The 21,606-nt window shown below is 40.3% G+C and overlaps 1 protein-coding gene across 2 annotated transcripts; it reads right to left on the reverse strand.

The window, feature by feature from the left end:
• Positions 1-173: 173 nt before the first annotated feature.
• Positions 174-15,390, reverse strand: DAZL (deleted in azoospermia like). Of its 2 annotated transcripts, XM_059477705.1 has the most exons (12): positions 15,227-15,361; positions 12,860-13,034; positions 12,511-12,645; positions 12,095-12,186; positions 10,736-10,787; positions 6,493-6,559; positions 6,031-6,164; positions 4,676-4,756; positions 3,856-3,912; positions 2,688-2,789; positions 1,841-1,939; positions 174-1,083 (listed from the first exon to the last, which is right to left on the reverse strand). In XM_059477705.1, the coding sequence occupies exons 2-12, from the start codon at positions 12,902-12,904 to the stop codon at positions 1,030-1,032; spliced, it is 918 nt and encodes a 305-aa protein (XP_059333688.1). In that variant the 5' UTR covers positions 12,905-13,034; positions 15,227-15,361; the 3' UTR covers positions 174-1,029. The 2 variants fall into 2 exon arrangements, with proteins under 2 accessions (XP_059333688.1, XP_059333694.1); XM_059477711.1 differs by lacking the exon at positions 12,860-13,034 and having other exon boundaries at positions 15,227-15,390.
• Between the last annotated feature and the right edge of the window lie 6,216 nt (positions 15,391-21,606).

Consider the following 21,606-nt stretch of genomic DNA (forward strand, 5'->3'; position numbering starts at 1 on the left):
CTGACATATTAAAAGACTGTTCTCTTTTCTCAGTTCTACTCTTTGGAAGCTTCAGCTAGTATCTACACAAAATGAAGGTTTGTTACTATAGATTTATAGTAACTGGAAATTTCACACAGAGCAGTAAGTTTTTAACAGCTTTAACAAATTATTTAGATTTGTCACACCAGAAATTTAGGAAACCAAGGCAAAGTAAAAATTTATTTCACTGTTTCACAATACACACCTAAAATCTACATGATTATTAAAACAGTCATACACATATTCTTTGATTAACAGTTTGCATCACATAACAAAGGTTTATATAAGTGCAGTATTTTCTCAGAAGTTTAAAATACAGGTATTGTTAAGATTTTTCAAGTAAAAAACCTTGTATTGGCTGACTGAGCGTCCAATACAGATAACATTCTCGCATTTTAAGTTACAGACAGGAATTTTAGGATTCTCTTCATTACTTACCCAAAAATAATAGTGATGCTCAAGACTGTAGGTACAGAGACTGCCATCAATGAACATAATCACATTGATTATGTCGTCTAAAGGCAAGCAGGACTTACAGGGCTTCAGCTCAGTTACACCTCTCATCTTCCTTTGCACTGATTTAAAAGCTCAGTCTTAAAATACATTCTCTTGGGCAAATAATTACTTCCATTTTTAAACTGCAGGAGTTAACTGGTCAATGAGTCAAGTGGTAGTTAACGAAAAACCATGTGTTAACGAAAAACAACGTGTAATATGCAAACTGTACCTTAAAGCTCAGAGAAAAATCCACATAAAGGAAACATATAAACTCTCTAACATTCCAGTCAGTTATCAGGGGAAGCACACAAACAGTAACACTGAAGTTTTTTCAACTCTTACAACTTCGAACCTCAAACTACTCAAGTAACAACAACAGTATCAAAACATGTAGAACAGGAGTACAAACATAACCTGAAGTAACTTTGAGGAATGTTACATTCTGTGTTGCTAAATTGAACTGTAGTACCATCTAGTTAATTAATTTAGATACTTTGAAGTCTTTGTTGATCAAATGGCTTTGTGTACTGTCTTTCCTTTTCTGAAGTGGTATGTCTTACCCTCCTGGGATGGGATAGAAGAGAGGACAAAAAAAAAAATTCCATTAATCAGAATAAAGGAACCAAAGTCTCATGAAAACTATCTCCCTGTACTCTATTCATCCCTCATCTATTCATACTCCGGCACCCTGTACTCTATTCATCCCTCTCCAAAACTGACAAAACACAGCTTCTCCAGTCCCATTTCAGAGTACGCCTGTCGTGTTCACATATCTGTTGTTTTACAAAAAGGAAGCAAGGTCTTAGAAATTAATAACCTGAAATTACACATGACTTGGAATGTAATCAGAAATTGCAAAACTACAAAGATGGAATACATGAGCAAAAAAAGAACAACCAGCTTACCAACCTGGACTATGATTTATTGGTTAAAGCAGAGACAAAGCATAACAAGGTACCATCCACAGTAGCTATTTCACTGTACAGACTATCAAGGTATAAAGTCAACATATCCTCTGTCCAAGCTAGGGAGTAATCTACTGCTTTCAGCCATGTCACTGAGAAATGACTAGCCAGACTTATGCTCTAATTGTTCATTAGTTGACTGCTCAGCAATTTTTATGCTGTCCTGATTAAACCCACTGAATCCAATTTCAGCACTTCTTTCCATCATTAAGCACACATCTCAGAGTGTGTACAAGGAAGAAAAAATTCAAGTGGCATCCACAGATATGAATTGCTTCATTTTTATGGTATCCTGTAGGCGAACACACTGAAGGGCATCTATGTTTCAGGGATATCTTTTTACTTTGACTACATACCTTTACATTGCTGTCTTGTGATACAAAGTCATTTGTCAGCTGGTTCTCGGGATTAGACAGACAGGATAGTACTGTTTGCATGCCCCTGTCCACAGACTTCTGAAATACAGTAAGAGGTGCATATATAGTAATAGGTTATTTTCTTAGTTAGGACATTACTAGCTAGCAATGCCAGGGTGTCACAGGGTTTACTTGGAAATCAGGATTCCTCAACTGCCTTGTGTTTCCTGAGATACTTGTAATTTTTTTGTCCCTCCCAATCTTCTAAAATTACTAAGTCATTATCCCCCCTTCAGCATTACAGCATAACAATTCTAATCAGTGACATGCCAGTTCTCTTGTGGATGAGGCTGACAGCAGAGAAATGGAATTTCTCCCTTAGAAAACAGAATTCAGAGCAAATTTTTCACTAAATTGGGGCCACCTTCCACAAAACAGTAAGAAAGGGTGAAAGTTACCAACTCAGATATTTGAAGTTTAAAATAAATCTACCTAAGACAGCAGGCAGTGCTATTGAATCTGCTTTTTTAGTACCTCTGATTTTCCCTGGAATTTCCACAGATTAGGCAAAGTCTTGTCAGTAGACTTAATCAGGTAGTACATACACTTTATCCAGCCCTCAGCACTGCAAACAAGCACTAACAGTTTCAAGGAAATTTGAGACTTCTGAAGTTGTACACAGAAATCAGATACGTGGGACTTAACAAGAGGCTGAAAGGAGCAACTATAACCCTGACTTCTAGGATATCTGTCCAAGGCCCCTGACAAAGCTATATAACCCTCATGGGCAAATTTCTGGGAATGGCAATTATGATAAAGAATATTAAAGTTTTGAGAAAGCACTTACCTTTTGTGGGCTGCTAGGCAACTGCGTGGGCTCTGGAACAGCACATTCCATCTGTATAAATCCTGGATCCTCAGAGCCATGATAGTTCACTGAAGTATACACCTATAGTGTTTTAAAGTATTAGAATGTTTCAGTAACACTGGAATAACATGCACACTTATAGTGTCACTGATCCTCATCTATCCACAAGATGTGCCAAGTTCATCTTTGCAGTTTTGGTAAGTTTCATGAGTAGGGAAATGCTGTGCCATGACCCGTTTTACTATGACAGTTAAGAATGATACCTTAAGTTGCTTAGCTGAGATAGTTCTAGAACACTTGTCTGCTCCTACAATCAAACTTGTAACATTTAACAATGAAACCCCCATGCACACCTACTCTAAAAACATTTTGGCCTGCTACCATTGGATTGTGAAGTGATACATTATGGCTGTATAATGTATCCACATTCACGGATGTTATTAAAACAACTATTTCAAGCCAATAGTGTAATCAATATTTCAATGACTTCTGGCAGCCTTCAGGAAGAGAATACCACTCATGAGAAAATTACTTACTACAGCTTTTAAACACCTAATCAAAACTGTAGTCAATAAATACACCTAAAAATACAAAAATACCCAGAGGACAAGTTTAAATTCTGACATTGTAAACAAATAGAATATTTTTCCCCCTTCTCACAGGCGTTACTCGCATGAAGTCACAGAACGCAAGGAATTTTTTCAGAGGCCAGCAGCACCATCTACAGTTTGTAGTAGCCTGAGAAAATTGTTAAAGTCTATAGGAAGGAGCCAAAAAATTCATCAGTATTTGCAAAGAACATGGAGACTTTTTTAACTTAAAAAAAATTGTACATCAGGTGAGCTTACTTTTCCTTTAACTTTTCCTGAAAAACCAACTCTATTTTACTTAGAATTCCAGAGTTCTGTAACTAGAACATGTAGTTCTAGTGCCAACACCAGGCAGATCTCTTCCACCAGGTAACTCAAAAAAGCACTTACATCAGTAGAAATTCTGAACGACAACATACAATCTTATCAGCAATTACAGATTTGCAGACCAGATTACAGATCCAGACAACAAACAGACTTTTTTGTGAAGTATCAAGCTGTAAAAACAATGTGCTAATCAAGAAGACAATTTCAGAAGTCTAACTTTGTAGACTTACCGGAGTTGGAGGTATTACATAATTTCTTGGCTCCCCAGCAAGCCACTGTGGTTGAGCCTTAAACAAAAATTGGACAAGAAACACTTTTACTCATTTATGTCCAACACAGACAAGTAACTGCTCTGTAGGAGCCACTGGTTATAGCATTTTATATCTGGATTTTTCACAAAACAATTAATTGAGTCTTACATCCAGCAAGATACCTTTCTTTATTCAACAACCACCTTCTCACTCCAAGTTAAAGAAAAAATTAAAAATATTCCTAAATATTAAGAAAATAAGAGCAACCAAACACCTACATTGAAAACAGATCTCAAGCCTCTAGCTGCTTCCAGTTACTCCCAGTTTAGCATCAGTAACAGGACTTAGCCATGCACTTCACTTGTGAGTTGAAACCCCACTATCAGCCTAGCACCTTCTGACATTTTCATAGTGCAAGAGCACATCCTCCCCATACACAGCTAACATGGTATCAGCTGATAAGACTGATTCCAGGTACCTAACATCCTACACTACAGCATGTACAAATGCAAAACTCCCTCCCAGAAGTACTACTAATTCACATACATTCTTCTAATTTCAAAGTTGTTTATCCCAGTATATTTAAGAAAATAGTAATGAAACTATAAAAAGAAAAGAGTATGCTAATTTACTCAACAGTTTTCATCACTATTTTGTTTTTGCTTTAGTAGCTGTGAAGAAGTGAAGGAAGACTGATTCCAAAAAATGAGAAGCACAGAGATCAGACTCCAGTTAACACTTCATTCCAGCTTAGTCAGGTATCCAACAGCCTTTCTGCTTCTAGTAAAACTTGACATACCTGATAGTTGTAAGCAGGTTGATATCCTATGGGAACTTGCTGCTTTAGCAGTACAGCTGGTGATGAACTGTATGGATAAGGCTGGAAAGAAAGCTTTTTTTTAAAGAAAACCCTGCAAGTTTGAAGCAAGATACAAGTATGATATTTGTAGAGGTATTAGCCAGGAGCACATTTTTAGAAGTCACACTGTTATTTCAATTCCTGTGCAGACTAGACTCACTATTTAAAAGCAACTTTTAGACTTCCCACAGGGCTTGCTTCAGCACTTCAGGCACTAATAACATCTATAAAGTGAGATTCCAACTCATATATCTAAAAATCCCATTTCTGCTTGTAACCAATCTTTTATGTAATTTCAGAAGTGCAAGTCATGCCATAAACTTTAGAGAGGTAGATCTGAAGCAGACTGACATCTCCGAAATAACAGAGTACAATCTGAAGGATCAGTTTCTAGGAGGAAAAGGAAGCTAAGTGCTCAAATTAAGACATTTCCTAGTATTTCTTTCCTGAAAGTATTCTGACACTGTGAACATGGAACTTTCCCAGATTCTTCAGGGAATACTGAAAGGCAAATTCCAACCTTTAAGAGAATTAATGCTCTTAAATTAATAAACTAAAGAGAATCAGCAAGAATACTATTATCAAGCTCTCTGCCTTGCAAGAAAGTATTTCTGCAAGACTGCTCTTCCTCCTTGCTTAAGATATACAAAACAGGGTCAGATTGTAGTCAGTACTGCTCCATCATACAGTAATGCAGTAAGAGAGCCTGATCTGGTTCACTCCCACAGCACAGGACTCATATCCAGGCCAGAAGCACTGTACCCACACCTCAGAAGGAACGCTCATCAGCAATACTGTGCTGGGCACAGCTATTAACAGCAGATGCTGGAACACAGTGCTCTTGTAACACAACAGCATTTTAAAACCAAGGATGTGTTTGGCTAGGAGAAAAGTACCTGAGATAACTTCTTATCCCACTCTTAGTCTACAAAAATACATTTTATATTTCGTAGTTTATTCTGAAGCAGGACAGCAACACATTAAATATCTGGATACATTTCATTTGTGAACTGCATCTGTGGTAGGCAGTAATAACTCAATCTTCCCTCCACTCTCAACAGCTCTCATTCTTAAAGGGTATCTCCTTTTTGTTTTAGAATGAGTTAACGTCACTGAATCAAATTTTCAAGGTTGCTGGCATTCCTTTGAAATGGTTTGAAGTTGGGTGCTTCTTACTGGGGAAAGCTATATGATGACAGGCAGGTAAAATCAGATTGGAATCCAAAAGTTGTACGTGCTTGCACCTTCCAAAATATTTATTTAAGATTCAAAACCAGTGTCAGGAGCAGTCCTACCTGAACATAGGGTGTTACTGGGTTCATGACAGCTGGAGGCTGCACATATGTCTCCATACTCTGATTACCCCACACACTCTGGAACTGTGGTGGAGGAGGACCAAGAACTATTTGTCTGGGATGCACGCAGGAATCTTGTTTTAAAACAGATAAAAAATAGTATTAAAGACATTACCACATCTATTTCATTAGGAATCTGAATTCAAGCTGGAAAAAACCTTAAGGGTTCTGAATCACAAATTTACCTCAATATTAACTATATTGTATTGTGCTACCAACCTCACTCTTATTAAAACAACATCATACAAGTGAGGTCACAGAAGTCAGAACCCAGGTGTAACTGAAATATACATACTGCATCAGATAAAAAGTACTTGCAACGATAATGACGTATAATTAAGAAAAAAACCCTGTTATATTATAATACCTGCAATATGAAAAAATTTACTTAGATATACTTACTTAAATTTTGTTGTTTTCTGATTGCTGGCCCCAGTTTCAGCTTTTTACCGTGGAAGTTGATTTGTGACTGAAAGACAGGTTATTCTCTGTAAGCTGGGAATCAGCAAGGTGAGAACTTCGTATGATTTTAAAGAGACTGGACTCTGCTTCTACATCACAGTACAGCAACTCTCATAAAGGCTCAACAACCTCCAGCCTCCTCTCTCTACACCACATGCCTTTTACCTCAGATTTCCTGCAGTGCCCTCAGCTCAGCAGCCTACTCACCAACCTTCCAAAATTATGTATCACTGGCCCCAATAGTAACATGCACTGCTCCAATTTGCAACTATGTATCAGTGACCGTCAGCCCTGCTGCTTTACACAGACGGGTGTTAACTATTCCTGTCTCAGTGACAGTACTACTGCAAAGTGACCACAGTCTCAGGTCTTGAGTGTAAGATTTTTGGTTTAGCCCTATTAGCACAATTCTAGTACCAAGCATTAAAGTCAGTATTGGATGCAGACAGTCTGTCTAGATTCTCTATCACATGCAACTCTACAGCAGTGCCTGCTTCACAAGAAAATACATGGTTTTGCAATTTTCTCCAATTTCTGCTAAAGGGAAGTGCTTTGAACAGGCAACAGCAACTGTATTATTGCCTGCAAAATAAGAATATCATAATTACAAAAAAAACTTGCTCATTCTAATTTCTATTAGTACAAGAAGATGATTCAACAGATATGGGGGGTGAAAAAAGGTGCAATAACCTGACTAGTTTGACAGGTGGACTTGTTTGGGTTTTTTTTTTCAGAGGTAAGTGTCTTGGTTGATTTTGAGCATTTTAAAATTAATTCTGGAATCCTGCTGTGCCCAAAATCATGCAACTACTTTCTCCACCTCAACAATGGGAGGTCCTAGGAGACAGGCCTCCTCTCTAAATGAAAGACAACTTTCCAATCTGAACTGCGAACAGATTCATGCTGGACCAGAGTGCAGTCACATAACTAAAGCAGAAGAAAAACACTGCCAGGGCTGAACAAGGCTACAAGGCCTTGTCGAACAGGCAGATGAACACAGGCACTGAGAGTAATTTTAGTTAGAGAGGCTCTATTATGCTTATTTACAGAAAACACTGTGACCACTCAGTGCAGATAGGGCCTCAAGTGATTTAGTGCATTAACCCTTGCATATAATTTGAGCTCTACAACCCCCATGTTAATGTCTTCCTTTCTTCAATCCCCTCCAAAAGACAACATGCTCTATCTGAACATGCTTCTTCCTGAGATGGCAAGTATTTGTACTGCCTGCAGACCTGAAATGTGCACTGAAAAGAAAATCCACAATATGCCTCTGGGTCTTCCAAGACCTCTGGTACACAAACTCAGATCAGTAAGTACTATATTAACAGAGGAACACTGCAGGCTCCAGTTTTGAAGCACACACAGAAAATCAGTACTCTGCATGACTCAAATGTCAATGCTACTCAAGAGGCCTCCACAGAAATTGTTACCTCAGAGCAAGCATGCCACACTGATGCAGCATAATAAATGTAATACATAGTTAAAAGGAAAAGGTGTTCTCAGATGAAGTCTGTTGCTCAGTACAGCAGTCACTGTATATTTTTGTCATCATACCACATCAAGTAACAGTAAGCTTTTAAAATCTTTTGGTGAGTATCAAGGATCTCCTGCTGGGGTTTCATTACTCTCCACTTTATTCAAACATGTTCTCTTCCCACTTACAGAGCTGGATGGCCAGTAAACACATCTGCACATCACAGAACACTACATTTGTGCCTGGCACATCTATCTGGATTTGTCTTTCTGATCTACTTCCCTATCTAAGAGCTTCAGAAGCAAATGAGAGACTGTTCATCCTCCAGAGACACAGGAGTTTTCTGAGGCAAATACTTGAAAGAGGCAAGGATTTCAATACACATTTTCACAGTTACTGTATTCAGGCTGGGGAGAAAGAGGGAAAATAAAAAGCTTTGTCAGTGGTTTGTGACCTGCCCAAGTCTATCAGAACCAAGTAACTGATCTGGTTTTAAGCGCTGTAATCTAAAATTTCTCTGATACCAAACTCCCAAGATCAGAAGGTCTGTAACAGTTCTACCCCTTCATCTCCTGTGTTTGCTACACTAAAACTATATGGTGACAGTGCTGTGGTTTAACATCATTTGGTTTTTAGTTAAGGAAGAAATCCACCAGCTACCTAAGTGATTCCCTATAACAGCCTTGGCAGGACCTTTCTTCAGACCTGACAAAACCAACCAGCTGGCTACTTTTCAATACTGACACCCTATTAAATGACTTAAAAAAAGCTGAACACATCTCTGTGAAACCACACTTAAAAATGAACAAAGCCTAGGAAAAACGCTCTTGCTTCCAGCCTTTGAACACTGGCCAGGCCCTGCTCCGCCTCACAGCCAGGTTGGTGGAGATTCTGCCACCACCGAGCCTGGCCTCGCTCTGGCTGTGAGCTGCTGAGCCATCCGCTGGCACTGTGGGAAAATCACACGGCTAAGGACACAGGCAGCCCTGCAGCTGGAACTGACTGCAGCAGGGGCCGGCAAGCAGCCACGCACGCGGCCAGAGCGGCCGGCAAGTAGCAGAGATCACATGACCACCTGCAGGCCTGGTCTCCTTTACACGGCAGGAGAGGCTCCTCTCCCTAAATGAACTGAAGAAAAGATTATTTTAAAAGTGGTAAGCTGACTGAAAATACCACATTTGTCTTTTCAAGTTGTCAGTAGGAAAAGACAGAAGACTTGAGAGTAGGAAGTGCTCTGAAGGTTTATTCTGATTTCTTATTATTTTTCTTCTAGTCCTGTTAATAAAGTTTTCTTTATACCCTTTAAAGTTTTGAGCCTGCTTTGCTCTCCTCCTAATCCTTATCTCACAGCAGAAAATGAGTAAATGATTCTAGTGGATGCAGTGGTGTTTGGCCAGTACTTAGACCCACTACACACATGAACAGCCACAGCACAATCTAGGAGGCTTAAAAAATACTTGCACCCCAGGCAGCATCCAAATGCACAAAATACTGCTAGAGAAACATATTTCAATTACTGAGACATAAATAAAAAAATTAATCCTGTCTTCCATGATACTGTTACTCCTATGCCCTAGGTAACCCAAAATGTTATTGTATTTTATCTGTCTGTGCCCAAAATTGTTACTGTCTCTGAAGACCTTGGAGTCAGAAAACACAACCATGGGGCAAGTGCCCCAGCCTTCTGAAAGGTCAAAGCAGAGACAGCACTCTTGCCTCATGGTATTTGCTCAAGGAAGAGACTCTGCTCTGAGGTTTTTTACCCCTCTTTTCTCTCTTGCATCCTGGACAGGCTCAGGGTGAATCCCACCACTGCCTGTCTGCACCAGCATGGAGCAGCCCTGCAGAAGTGAAGGCACAGCCACCCCAGCCCAGCTGCCTGGCCAGCTGCTGCCAAGGAAGGCAAATCCCTCTGTGAGTTCTAGCCCTTGACCAAGTACCAGCTGCTGAAGAGTGCCAGCTGCATTCAGCAATGAAGAGGCAAGAAGGGGGAGGCTGTCACCATTTCCCCCTTGTCTTTGGAACTACAAGGTTGGTCAGTGGCAGAGGCCACTATTTTGGGGAGGTGTCACCCCACCATTTCAAGTTCCTCTTTGTTCCCTGGGAATCCAGGAGATTCCAGCAACTTTGTAACTAGTGACTATTACTGTTATTTTTTTGCCTGTTGCTATTTCCTTCTTTATTAGTAAACTGTTATTTTTTCACTTATATCTATCCATATTTGTTTCTACTTATTCGTGGAAAGGGATTGGTCAACCTAAAGGAGAGATGACTCATTTCAGAGTGTCCCACTTTAATTATCTTAATCCAAGACATCTCAATAACTAAATGTCTACATTTCTGCCATAAGCAAAAGGGTTCTATGACAATCATCCACTACCAAAAGCAAGCAGCAAAACACCTCAAGGCTTTCAAGCACTAAATAAATGAGAGCAATCAAACAAAATTACATGATATGTTTGACCACACCAGGCTAAAAACTAATATGCTGAAGACTAATCTTGCTTCTTATTTAAGCAAATACACAAAGATTTTACCACCAGCACACATTTTAGGAAAGTTCACTTTTTGGGCAGCCCTAGACTTTGTGTGTCCTAACTTACTCTCTCTACAGGGTACGTAACTTGGCTTCCACAAACTTGTCTCTAACCTTTGTACCTCTTCATACCTCTAACTTCTTAGTCATTTGGACAAAGCTGAGCTTACCTCAACTATCTTTTGAACATCCACATTGTCCAGGAAAGACACAAATCCATACCTAAAAAGGAAGAACAGACTACTCAGTAATCAGTATCATTTGATTATAAGCCAAATGTTTGAAACAAGACCAGTTAACAACGTGCCAGGTACATTATATTGCGCATCAAAATTATCAACTAGGACATTAATTTAGGACTCAGGCCAGATGCAAGAAACTAAATGCCAGATTTTAGAATAACATGAAATAAGGCCTATTTTTCCATTTTAACTACTCAGAATGAGGACTGCTGTTAATATTAGCAACTTAAATTTTTAAGTAAGATCTGACTTATCTTTAAATTTTATATTTACTACAGAGGTCTGGATGGAAGCAGGCATTATAGGAACAGTAACACCAGTCAGTGGGAGGGAAGCAATTCTTGAAGAGGTTTTTCAGTTTATTTCACTGCATTCCTAGTTTATCTGGTCTACATAATTAAGATAATTTCAGAGCATTATAGTAACAATTGTGTCCCATTAATGGAATAAGTCAAATGATTATCAATACTTGTAACATACACTAACAGCACAGCAGGGTTCACTTCACAGACTAGGAAGGGATATGAGAAAATGCATTTATTTCCAGCTCTTCCATTGCTATATATGCTGAAGAAAAAGATATGACACTGTAGGAGCTAAGCATAGAATGTAAGAAAAATTCTCACTGGAAGGAACTTCAAGAGGGAGAAGTCCCTCCTCATCAGGAGGGATAACCTCAAAACTGGGATGGCCTCCCCAGAACTCAGCAGGGTAAGGTCCTTCATCTTCTTATTTAAGGGTTTCACCACGGTTATCCAGAACTCCTCAATATATTCAAAGGGAATTTCCTTGTTTCAACTTTGTTCATATACTTAGTCTTCACCCAAAGAAGTTCGGGCTGTTTGCCTCTAGAACTTATTCACAAGTGTCAGGAGAGGGCAGAGTCACTGCCCTGAATAAGCCATTTAATTCTCTTAATCATCCTGAACTGTCACCTGATTTTTAGCTACTCTAGCCAGCGGAAGAGTCCTACATAAGAATTGGCTGCGTAAGCATCACACGTCAGGCTTTGTTTTCAATGATTGAGTGACAGTGAGCTTCTTTTCCCTGAACAGAGAGGTTGAAGTAAAAAAAAATTAATGCTATTCTTTGTAAGATTATACAGATTTAGTTTGGGGCAGTATAAGATTAACTGGTTTCAGTCTTAACTCACAATAACAGCAGACTGCAGTTAGTATTAAGGCTTCAGCATGTCAAGTGTGTTGCTAAGCATCTGCTCATATCACCTATTACAGAACGCTGTCCACATAAGCAGCAACTTAAAACAACAACTCTTATTCTACCCACCCCTTTGAAACACCAGTTCTGTCAGTGATGACCTTCACCTCCTTCACAGTACCATATTGTTCAAAGACACTCCGAATTTCTGCTTCATTCATCTAAAAGAAAACAAGGTCTTAAACATCTTCAAAAACATTCAACTGCTTAGAACTGATTGAAAGCAGGCAAGTACCACTTTTTAAACCCATTTTCCACTACCATAAGAACTAAAAGTTCGTTTTGGAAGACATGTTCCAGAATTCTCCCATGATGTCATGTCAATATCTTCTAGACTGGCAAATGCACACACAAAGAAAAAAAAAAAAAGAACTCCACCACAAAAAAAATTTAAAAATCCACACTAAAACAGGAGCAAAATTTCCACTTATTCTCCACTGATGTACCCTATACCCTATCTTAAACAATTTAAAGTGTACACATACCCTTATGTCAATTCCACCAACAAAGACTGTGTTGGGCATGACTTTTCCTTCTGGTAAAACATAGCCCTGACTGACTGTTGCTGAATAGGCACTGCCCTCCGTGGCACTTGAACGTTGGGTCTCCACATGTGCTGCCTAAAAAATTTAAACACAAATATTTATTTTAGTCAATTAGATTACATTTTAACACACCAGAATGCCTGCACCTTCCTATAGATATAACAGGTGACAAGGAATTTCAATTGCACAAATGGACCATCATTGGCTCTAACACCTCTCAGTTCAAATGAAACTGGCTCTACAAAATCTGGCAGGAAGATTAACACGAAGCAATCAGTTTTTCACCCACCTGGTATTCTGCTTTTGTTTGGCTGCATACCCAGCTAAAGGGCATTTGAACTGAAATCTGAGATGGCAACTCCTCAAGCTGACCTAACTGCTGCTTCTACTTCTTTCTTTCTGGATGTGTCAGTGAACCAAGCTAGAAGTGGTATTCACTTTGCTGTGCAAGTTCTCTGGCAGCCCTAAAACAGGAAACGGCTCTCAGGGGAGGAGCCCAGCAAGTGCCTGAACCAGCTGAAGGAAGCTGGTAACCACAGACACTGCTGGTAACCACAGATGCTGCTGGTACACCTGTCACAGCCTTGGCCACCATGGAAGTGCAGTGCTCGTGTCTCACACTAATGATGCAGAATTTCAAAGAAAATAACTTATTTAACACTCTCACACATTATGTACCTGAAAGAAAGAAAGAATAAACAGACTACTTAGGCATTCCAGCAAGCTGGGAAACATGAGAAATAAGATTTATTAATACATGCATTTCCTAGGACTTGAAAAGGAGATCAAAACCGCACAGTAGTAAAATTCTCCTAAAACAAAAAGAAAGAAAATCTCCCTCCGAGGCCACTTTTCAAGTCCTCAGTACGATGATGGAAAACGCTTGCCAATGCAAAAAAATTACTATTTTATCTAAACCCAAATAATTTTGTCAACATAGCACTACACAAATGACTGTTCTATATACATGATGCACAAAGATCTCACACTGCTGCTGAATCTGTGTCCAAAGCCTAAACCACCTCAAGTTCTGAAGTGGGAAACACTGCCTATGATACTGGAACTACAGCATCAGCTGAAGTGACTCACCCCTTTAGAATTACTCTAAAAGAAGTCTACTTTGTCTATCTCATGAAGTAGCTCTGATATCAAACTTCCAGACGCCACGAATATTGGGGTTTATTCAGTTTTTCAGCTTAACAGAATTAACAGGTGTTTTTTTGCTTCTCTCATCAAAAGATCAAATTAATCTGTTTGCTCTTAACTATTCAAGTTTAAATTCATAAAGTTTAAATTGATGAGGGAAAACTGGTGCAACAGTAGTCGGGAGACTAGTTAAGAATTTTGGCAAAAGAAAAGGTGGAAAAGGACGTTTGCTGGGCTACGTGGAGGAAATACCTACCTACCCACCCACGTGTGTTACAAACATAACTCAATTTTATGCTCATCCAGGAGAGAAAAACGTTCACTTTTTTTGGCCACACAAGCCCCTGATTTTTCAGGCTTCTCCCTATCCTCAGCACATTCTCAGTTAAAAGTAAGCAGTAGTTTTTTGTTGGTTTTTTTTTGTTTTTTTTTTTTTAATTGAAGCATTTAAACCCCGTGACCCCGTCCCGCTGTGCGGACACTGAGCAGTCTCCATGACAGCGCGGGCGCCTGAGGGAAGAACGCGGCTGGCGCCGCAGCCTTCCCGCTGGGCACTAAGCGGAGCCCTCGGCCCAGCACTGCACGCTAGGCACAACCTCTCCTGTATAAAAAAAAAAAAACAAAAACCAAAAAAAAAAAAAAAAAAAAAAAAAAAAAAAAAAAAAAAAAAAAACAAAAACCAAAAAAAGCCCCACCACCTTACTCGTATAGTGTTTGAAGCGTCAGCGCTACAGTCGCAAAGCACGTTTCTCACATAGAAAGAACAAACAGCAAGCAGCATGCCGGTGCGGGCCGAGGAGCCCGCGGCACGCCGGGCCTTTGCTCCAGCAGGGGGGGACGTAGGACCTCGGGCAGGCGAGGCGCCGCTCGTGGTGCCGCCGCCATTTTACCTCACACTTCGGCTGCTCAGTGCCGACGGGGCGTGGGCAAGACGGTTTGGCGCCGCAGGACATTGAAAGCTATTCGCAAGCCCCAGACAAAGGGCCCTGCCGGAGCCTACGCGCAGCGGATACACCGCCACGGGCAGGTAGCGGGGCACCCGCCCAGCCTTGCGGGACGGCGCTACTTTAGCGCCATCACAAAATGGCCGCTCGAGGGTGTGAAGCGTGTTCCGACGCCAAGCACCCACACACACACCCCGTATAGCAGACAGGTACGAGCCAGACGTTCCCCTGCAGAAGCCCCCGGCCTTTTAATGGCGGTACTCCCTCCACCTTAACCGCTCACCTCGTAAGGTGCTAAAACCTTTAAGATAGTTATAATGCTAGTAGCCATCAGGGGTTCAGCCCCGCCACCGCGTTACAAGCGAACAGTGCTCCAGCTGAGGGCATTCCCGTTTCTCACCCTAAGAATAACCCGAAGAAGTTACTGCTCCACTCTCCCCTCCGCTGCCCGCTGGGGTCCCCCCTCAAGGCACTACATCCCCCAGCAGAAGCCCGCCCGTCGGCTGGGCGTTCAAACACCCCCTATCCCACCGCCGCAGCGTGCCTCCCCTTCGGCGTTCACTCACCATCACTCACTGGAGCCGAGGCTGCGCTCACCCACTTAAAAAAAAATAAGGACTTTCAAGCAAAACCCGTATGAACTTTTTTGAGAAAACTAAGCGCAGGCCGTCAGTATTCCGTGTTCGCGAAGCTGAATTCCCGAAAAAAGCCGGACAATGGGAATTCCGTTCTCCTTAAATAGCCCCATTGGGGGATGGCACAGACGAGGCCACACCCTCCCTCCTCTCTTCGCACTCGTCGTGCCCCCCCACCGCCCGCCACATGGCGCCGGTCCCTTCGTGACTGAGTTTTAGAAGAAAAAGGATCGAGAATGCCGTGGCTTTTCTGGGTTTTTTTCCGGGGGGGAGCGAATTAAGTTGCGACTATCATTTGCGGCATTGTTGCACAGGAAGTTGCTGTTGAGTGCATGGCCCAGCAGCAGTAGTTCCTGCCGTTTTGATGAGCTTGTGCTTCCCTTGTGGAGGTTTTGAGAATGGTGTGTTGTTGAAGAGGCTTTCACACGCTTTGAGGCAAAAGCTCGGTCTCCATCCTGTGACCACCCGGGCTGAATTCCAGCTTTCTGTCTGATCACCAGTGGCCAAGGCCTTTCTAGAAGGAAACCTCTCTGGAACTCCTCCTGATTCTACAGGAATAAGATGGGATTTGGAAATTAGTTTTAAATGGCTGTTTACCACTAGAATCAAATGTATAGAACAGATACTGATTTTAGAAAGTAGAATCTTATGGACATCTCACCAAAATTAACGTCTGACTGGGCTAGGTTAATAAGATGTTTAATTTATGGTTTGGGTTTTTTGCTTTTCTGTTTGTTTGAGTTTTAGGGTTTTGTTTTATGGTTTTAATTTGTTTTTGTTTTGGTTTTTGTTTGTTTTGGTTATTCTTATAGCAAAGGCATGCAAGTGATCCTTGTTAAGGATGAGAAATTGAAGTAGAAAGTAAAACTGATGGAGTGTTTTTAACACGTAAGATGGTTTTTCCAATCAAATTTTATGACTTCTAATGATTAAATTTTTTAATCCATTGACCAAGTGTTTACCTTTTCCAGTAGACTGCTACACTGGGTTTACATGGGACCCAGAGCTGGTTTAGGTAATAGCAATAACAAAGACCTGATCACGTAGATATGTTTATGTTACCTATAGAAGAGATTTTGTTAAATCTGGTGGGGTTGTAATATTATCTAAAGGTAAGCATATGCCTGGGCTTTCGTGCAGCTAATGCACACTTACTTCAGTGAAAGGTATGCTGTACAATACTTTATCAGATCTTATTTGAAATGGCTGAGACTTTGAAAATGGGCCCCAACAATTAGGGGAAAATAATACATAGTATTTACTTTGGTGTAATGTATTCAGATTTGACCTTAAGTGTGGAAACAAGTGAGGCTGTTCCAAGCTTTTTGTACTGGGTTTGGGGCAGGCTTGTGCCCTATTTTCCTTATCTAGGTATTAGCTTCTAAAACCGGAGATCTGTTGCTTAAAACAAAGGAAAAAGTAATTTATTTTCTGCTGCCAGTACACAAACTTCAAAAGGAGTGGAGGAAATGGAGTAGGAAATTATTGTCTTAGCTTGTTTTATCAATACTGCTATTAGAATGGTTATTGATCAGTAGATTTATTTGTTAAATGCACTAAGTAGCAGAAGAAGAAACAGATTTTATATTCTGCTGCACCATGTAGTACTTGCCACTTTAATACACCTTTTTTTTTGTTTCATTTTTTCTCTTTAATTAGGACATTGATAAATCAATTAATTTAGTAAATCAGAGTAATTCAGGAAGAGCCTCTGGCTTGGGTTCTGAAGGCTGCAGTGGGTGAGAATTCTACAAAAAAAATGTCCTGAAAAATTACCAGTCTGATTACAGACAGATGAAGTTGCATCTTGAAATTTAATACTCCTAAGTACAGGACTACATGCTTTAAAAGTCAGGTTAGATTTAGTCTTCCTAGAAGTAGACCTAAAATTGGATAGCAAGGGTATCATATAGCATTTGAATTTTTGTTGCATTTCTCGTAACTCTTCTGCAATTTTGTGATCTTTTCTTGTGAATAATATTGACTCTTTCTGTAAAGTTAAAGCAGCTTACTACTCTTAAGAGATTCATAAATATAAAAAGGAGAATATGAAGGAGATATTCAAGCTATTAGATTAAGAACAAGAGAAGGTCCCAATTTTTAGACAGCAAGCTTGCCTAAGAAAAAGATGCTGGGTAACCAAAGAGGATTTGAATATCTGAGTTTCCTACTTCATACTGAAGAGAGTGCCACATACATTTCACAGCAGGCTTTAAAGCTAAAAGGGTCATTCTATATCCGGTTAAACTTTGGATGTTTCCTTTGCTGCTCTTTAAGAGGATGCATCATAATGTTCTGATGAACATCTAACTTTTTTTAAAAAAATATACACTGTTATAATTTGCACTGAAACCACTGGAGTATCCATAATCAAAACACAATCTATATTTTCACTAGTACAATAAAATCCTTCAAAATGTAGTGAATATTTGCTGAATGGTTTTCCTTATATTCCCCCCAACTCTAAGAAGTAGTGCAATACAAGTAACCTCTTTAAAAAAAAACAAAATTAATTTCTGAATGTATAATTTACCAATAAAATTACTTCTCCCCCCCCCTTGATTTGGATGAAAACTGAAATATTATTTTCAACATTAATTATTTAATTTTCACTAGTGGAATTTGGGAGCTTATTTTTTCTAGAAGCTACATTATTTTAGAACACTTTAATTCATCTGATAATAAATTTAACTCATACAGTCCATATCTAAGTAAAAACTTAAGAGCTAAACCATACGTAACTTATCTGTAACCTAAGTCAGGACACTGTTGAAATTATTGCATGAGGTTGTCAAGGCTATGTTTAGCACTATCAATAATTATGATTAGCCTTTAGGCATTTAAATTCAGACAAGTTCTTTAAATTTAACCTGGAAAACTTTAACTACTATAGCAAAGCTGGTCCGCACTTCAGTTTGTACTATGGCATGACTGAAAAATTTCAGTGTATTGCACAGGTATGTAACATTCTTCATCCAAACATTCTACGAGAATGGCTCCTACAAATACATAGGAATGTGTAAAGACAGCTGTGCATGATTCTGATCACAAGTACCTCCAGCTCAGTGTCTTTGTTCAGAGTAGCCAGGAGTGCCTAGAGAAAGGATGTGAAGACAGGGCAGGTGTAGAGTGATTTTTCTTACTTTTAGCTTTTCCCTGTGCTTGCCAGCCTCCAAAGCACGTCCTGAGCCCCTTTCATGACTGTATTTGATGATACTCAGTGTATTAAATGATACACAGTGATTTTTTCCTGTAAAGTTCTCTGGTCTCTTTTTGAACTTGGGGTTAACACATGCACAAGAGCATTTAACACTGAGGGACAGAGGACAAAAAGGTACTGTATGGAAAAAGTACTTGGTTGCTTAAGCTTTTCTCATTATAACTAGAGCCATGTCATTCGTTCAACACTAAGAACAAAAGTAGAATATGTTTATGAACAATTTCTCCTTGCTATCCTATGCTTCCAGGACTGCTCTGAATTACAACAAACTGTATGCATCTCTGGTTTCTGAAAAGAGATTTTTCACTGTACTGGGAGTTTTAATATCTGCCTGCTTTACAATTAATTTGTTAGCAATTCTTCTACCTTTTCTCTAACCTTAGAGACCCTGAAAACTTTTCTTCCCTCACCATGCTACAAGTTCAAATTACTTGCAGTGACAGGAGCCACGTCCCTGTCCCTTCCTTCCGGGTGTTTCACCTTAGTGTCTTGTGTTGAAAAAACAGAATGTAGAAGGCAGAACAAATAGAACAAATACTGTCTGTTATTGGTCACTTCCTTGCGGAGCGTTGTGGTTAAAAACGGGAGCACACGCCGGGTACTAAGTGATTTCAGCTTTTATTATAAAAAAAATAAAGGCTTAAAGCAAGGGGGCCCACGGGCCGAGCAGGAGCGGTCCCGTCGAGAATGCTGCAGCGCCGGCGCTGGGTTGTCCCAGCAGCGATGTCCCCGATGTCCCAGGTGGAGCCGCACGGATTCACTGGGTCAGATGCCCCTTTTTATCCTGTTTTATGTCCCTTTGGATTGGTTTCTGTTGGGATTCTTCATTTACGTGAAGGTTTAAGGCGCTTGATTGGCCCATTACAGTTCTGTCCAGGCTGGCTCGTTTTGCTTGGAGCGGGGCGGGGGCGTGATGCACTTTACTTCGGTGTAATACGGTACGTGGAGTACCGTATTTCTTATAACTACCCTTTTAACCCCCTTTGCAGTATAATAACCAAACTAACAGTACATGCTTAACAATTATCAACTATTTTACAACAGTTTTGTGAGATTTCTAACCTATTTCTGACAATTATCCTTCCATCTGCTATAGAAAAAAGGAGTAAAAGCAGGATCCTTTATTGCTTTTCTGTATACTCTTGAGCGGGTTGCCAGCCTCTACAGAAACATGGCTTAGAGAAGACTCTAAGCTCTCTGCTTTGCCCCTGATTTAGCCCATCTTTCACTCAGTTGTTCTCTTCTGAAAAAGCAACAACTTTTCACAGTCTCCATTTTATATTTGATTAAATATACCCCAAGTATCTGGTTTTTCTCATTTTCCATTTTTATAAAAATTTTTCTCTGAAAAGGATAGAACTGAGAGACAAAGTCCTAAATCAAAATTATATTTACAGTATATGTTTTAAATGGTCTGATATTTTTAAGATTATTCCTGACCACAGATAAAAAATCACATAGGCATTTAACATTGAAATAATGACCTACAATCCTATATCCAGACTCCTAACACTACTGTATAAAATGGGGAAACCCTAAAAAGAAAACATATAGTCTGCAGATGTCTGCTTGTTTTTTGAACCTTGAACAAATCCTTGTCTTATTAGGACTTTTTTCATATATGGCTAAAAGTCACCACCTTCTTCTCTATCTTGGTATTGCTTGATCCATACTATGTGCTGGCAGCATGAAGAAAGAAAACCAGCAGTGGATGTTTGCCGTCTTTGTTCCTCCGAGGAACTGCTCAGTACGAGTCCCCAGCTATCAGTGCCTCACATCAGCGCTAACTGCTGCATTTGCATCTCAGTGCAGCACGAGTGCTCCAACCGCCCTGGTGCATTCAGGAGGACGGTTTGTCCATCGCAGCGTTTGTACTCACTCAGCTGGGAGTAACCGCCCGCATTCCACAATGCACTTGACTTGAGAGTCATTTTCCAAATCCTTCTCAGTCTTCCCTCCAAGTGAAAGTAATAAATTTAAATAATGTAAGAAATACACAGGGTATTGACTCCATAAAGATTATCATTGTGAGGTATTTCTCACAAAGCTAATGGGTAAGGGGTTATAAAAATAAAACTGCAGTTCCGTCCATTACGGTATCATTTGGTGGTCCCTCATTTGAAAAGGCAGCCAAAAAAACTTCTCAAGTATTCAAAAGTGTTTGAATCAAAGGAAGCAAAGAGGAGGAATAGTAAAGATCTGTGTTTCCTTTTCTGATGGGTCCTTGCCATGCAACTGTGGACTGTGAAACGGTTCTGACCCTCATGGAGGATCAAATTGTTTATGAAGTGAGAGGAAGGATACATTTACATGGCCTGATATGTAAAAGCCATTCTTCAGAAATTTAGGCTCGTGTGTCTTTGTGCAAGTGCGTATTTTAACCTCTCCCCTCTACCAATGAGGAGAGACAAATGCGCAGAGATATAAGTGAAAGAATAACAGTTCTTACTAAGAGAAAACAGCAATAACCAAGAAATACAAAGGCAAACGGTTCAACCCCACCCACGATGCCGCAGGAGATCCTGCGAATTGTCCTGGGTAACGCGGACACAGTGAGGGACCGTCCACTCTCTGGCCATGCGGCTGAGTGAGAGAACAAACGAAACCACACGGCAACAACTCGCTTCCAAGAAAACAAACTCCCTCCCCCGAGAACTGACGAAACTGTGGGAAGCAGCAGAAAAGCAAAACCTGGGAAAACTGGTTTTGTCCCAGAGGACTCGGTGCTGCCTGGGCGCTGGTGCAGCTCAGCAGGCTCTCTCTCCACGGCGCGCCCGTGGTCAGCAGCGCACTGCGCCCTCTCCCGAGTGGCAGGGGCGGCAGTCAAGGGATTGGCCTGCCCTGCCATGAGCTGGGGTAAAACACAGGAGTTCTGATCCTAACTCCGGGCCTTAAAGAGACACTAAACTAACTTGCGTGGGTTGATGTAGAGAAGATATGGAATACATGATTGTCCGTCACCCCTAAAGCTAAACTCCACCTCTTACCTCTGTAACAAGGATGCCCACACATGCTGTTGTCCATCCTCACAAATGTTCTGTTTATTTCTTTGAAAACAGGGCTGACATGCTTAAATTTGCTTATTAATGAG

This window comes from Ammospiza nelsoni, chromosome 1, assembly GCF_027579445.1.
Source record: "Ammospiza nelsoni isolate bAmmNel1 chromosome 1, bAmmNel1.pri, whole genome shotgun sequence".
Lineage (NCBI taxonomy): Eukaryota > Metazoa > Chordata > Aves > Passeriformes > Passerellidae > Ammospiza > Ammospiza nelsoni.

What these genes read in the sequence shown, in the direction of transcription:
- DAZL (XM_059477705.1), bottom strand. Translation starts at nt 12,904, where the DNA reads ATGCCCTTTAGCTGGGTATGCAGCCAAACAAAAGCAGAATACCAG. An exon ending in AGAACTGGTGTTTCAAAGGG is followed by an intron (nt 10,788 to 12,094) that starts GTGGGTAGAATA and finishes CTTCCTTTTTAG; the next exon opens with GTATGGATTTGTGTCTTTCC. An exon ending in ATGTTCAAAAGATAGTTGAG is followed by an intron (nt 6,560 to 10,735) that starts GTAAGCTCAGCT and finishes CCTGTCTTTCAG; the next exon opens with TCACAAATCAACTTCCACGG.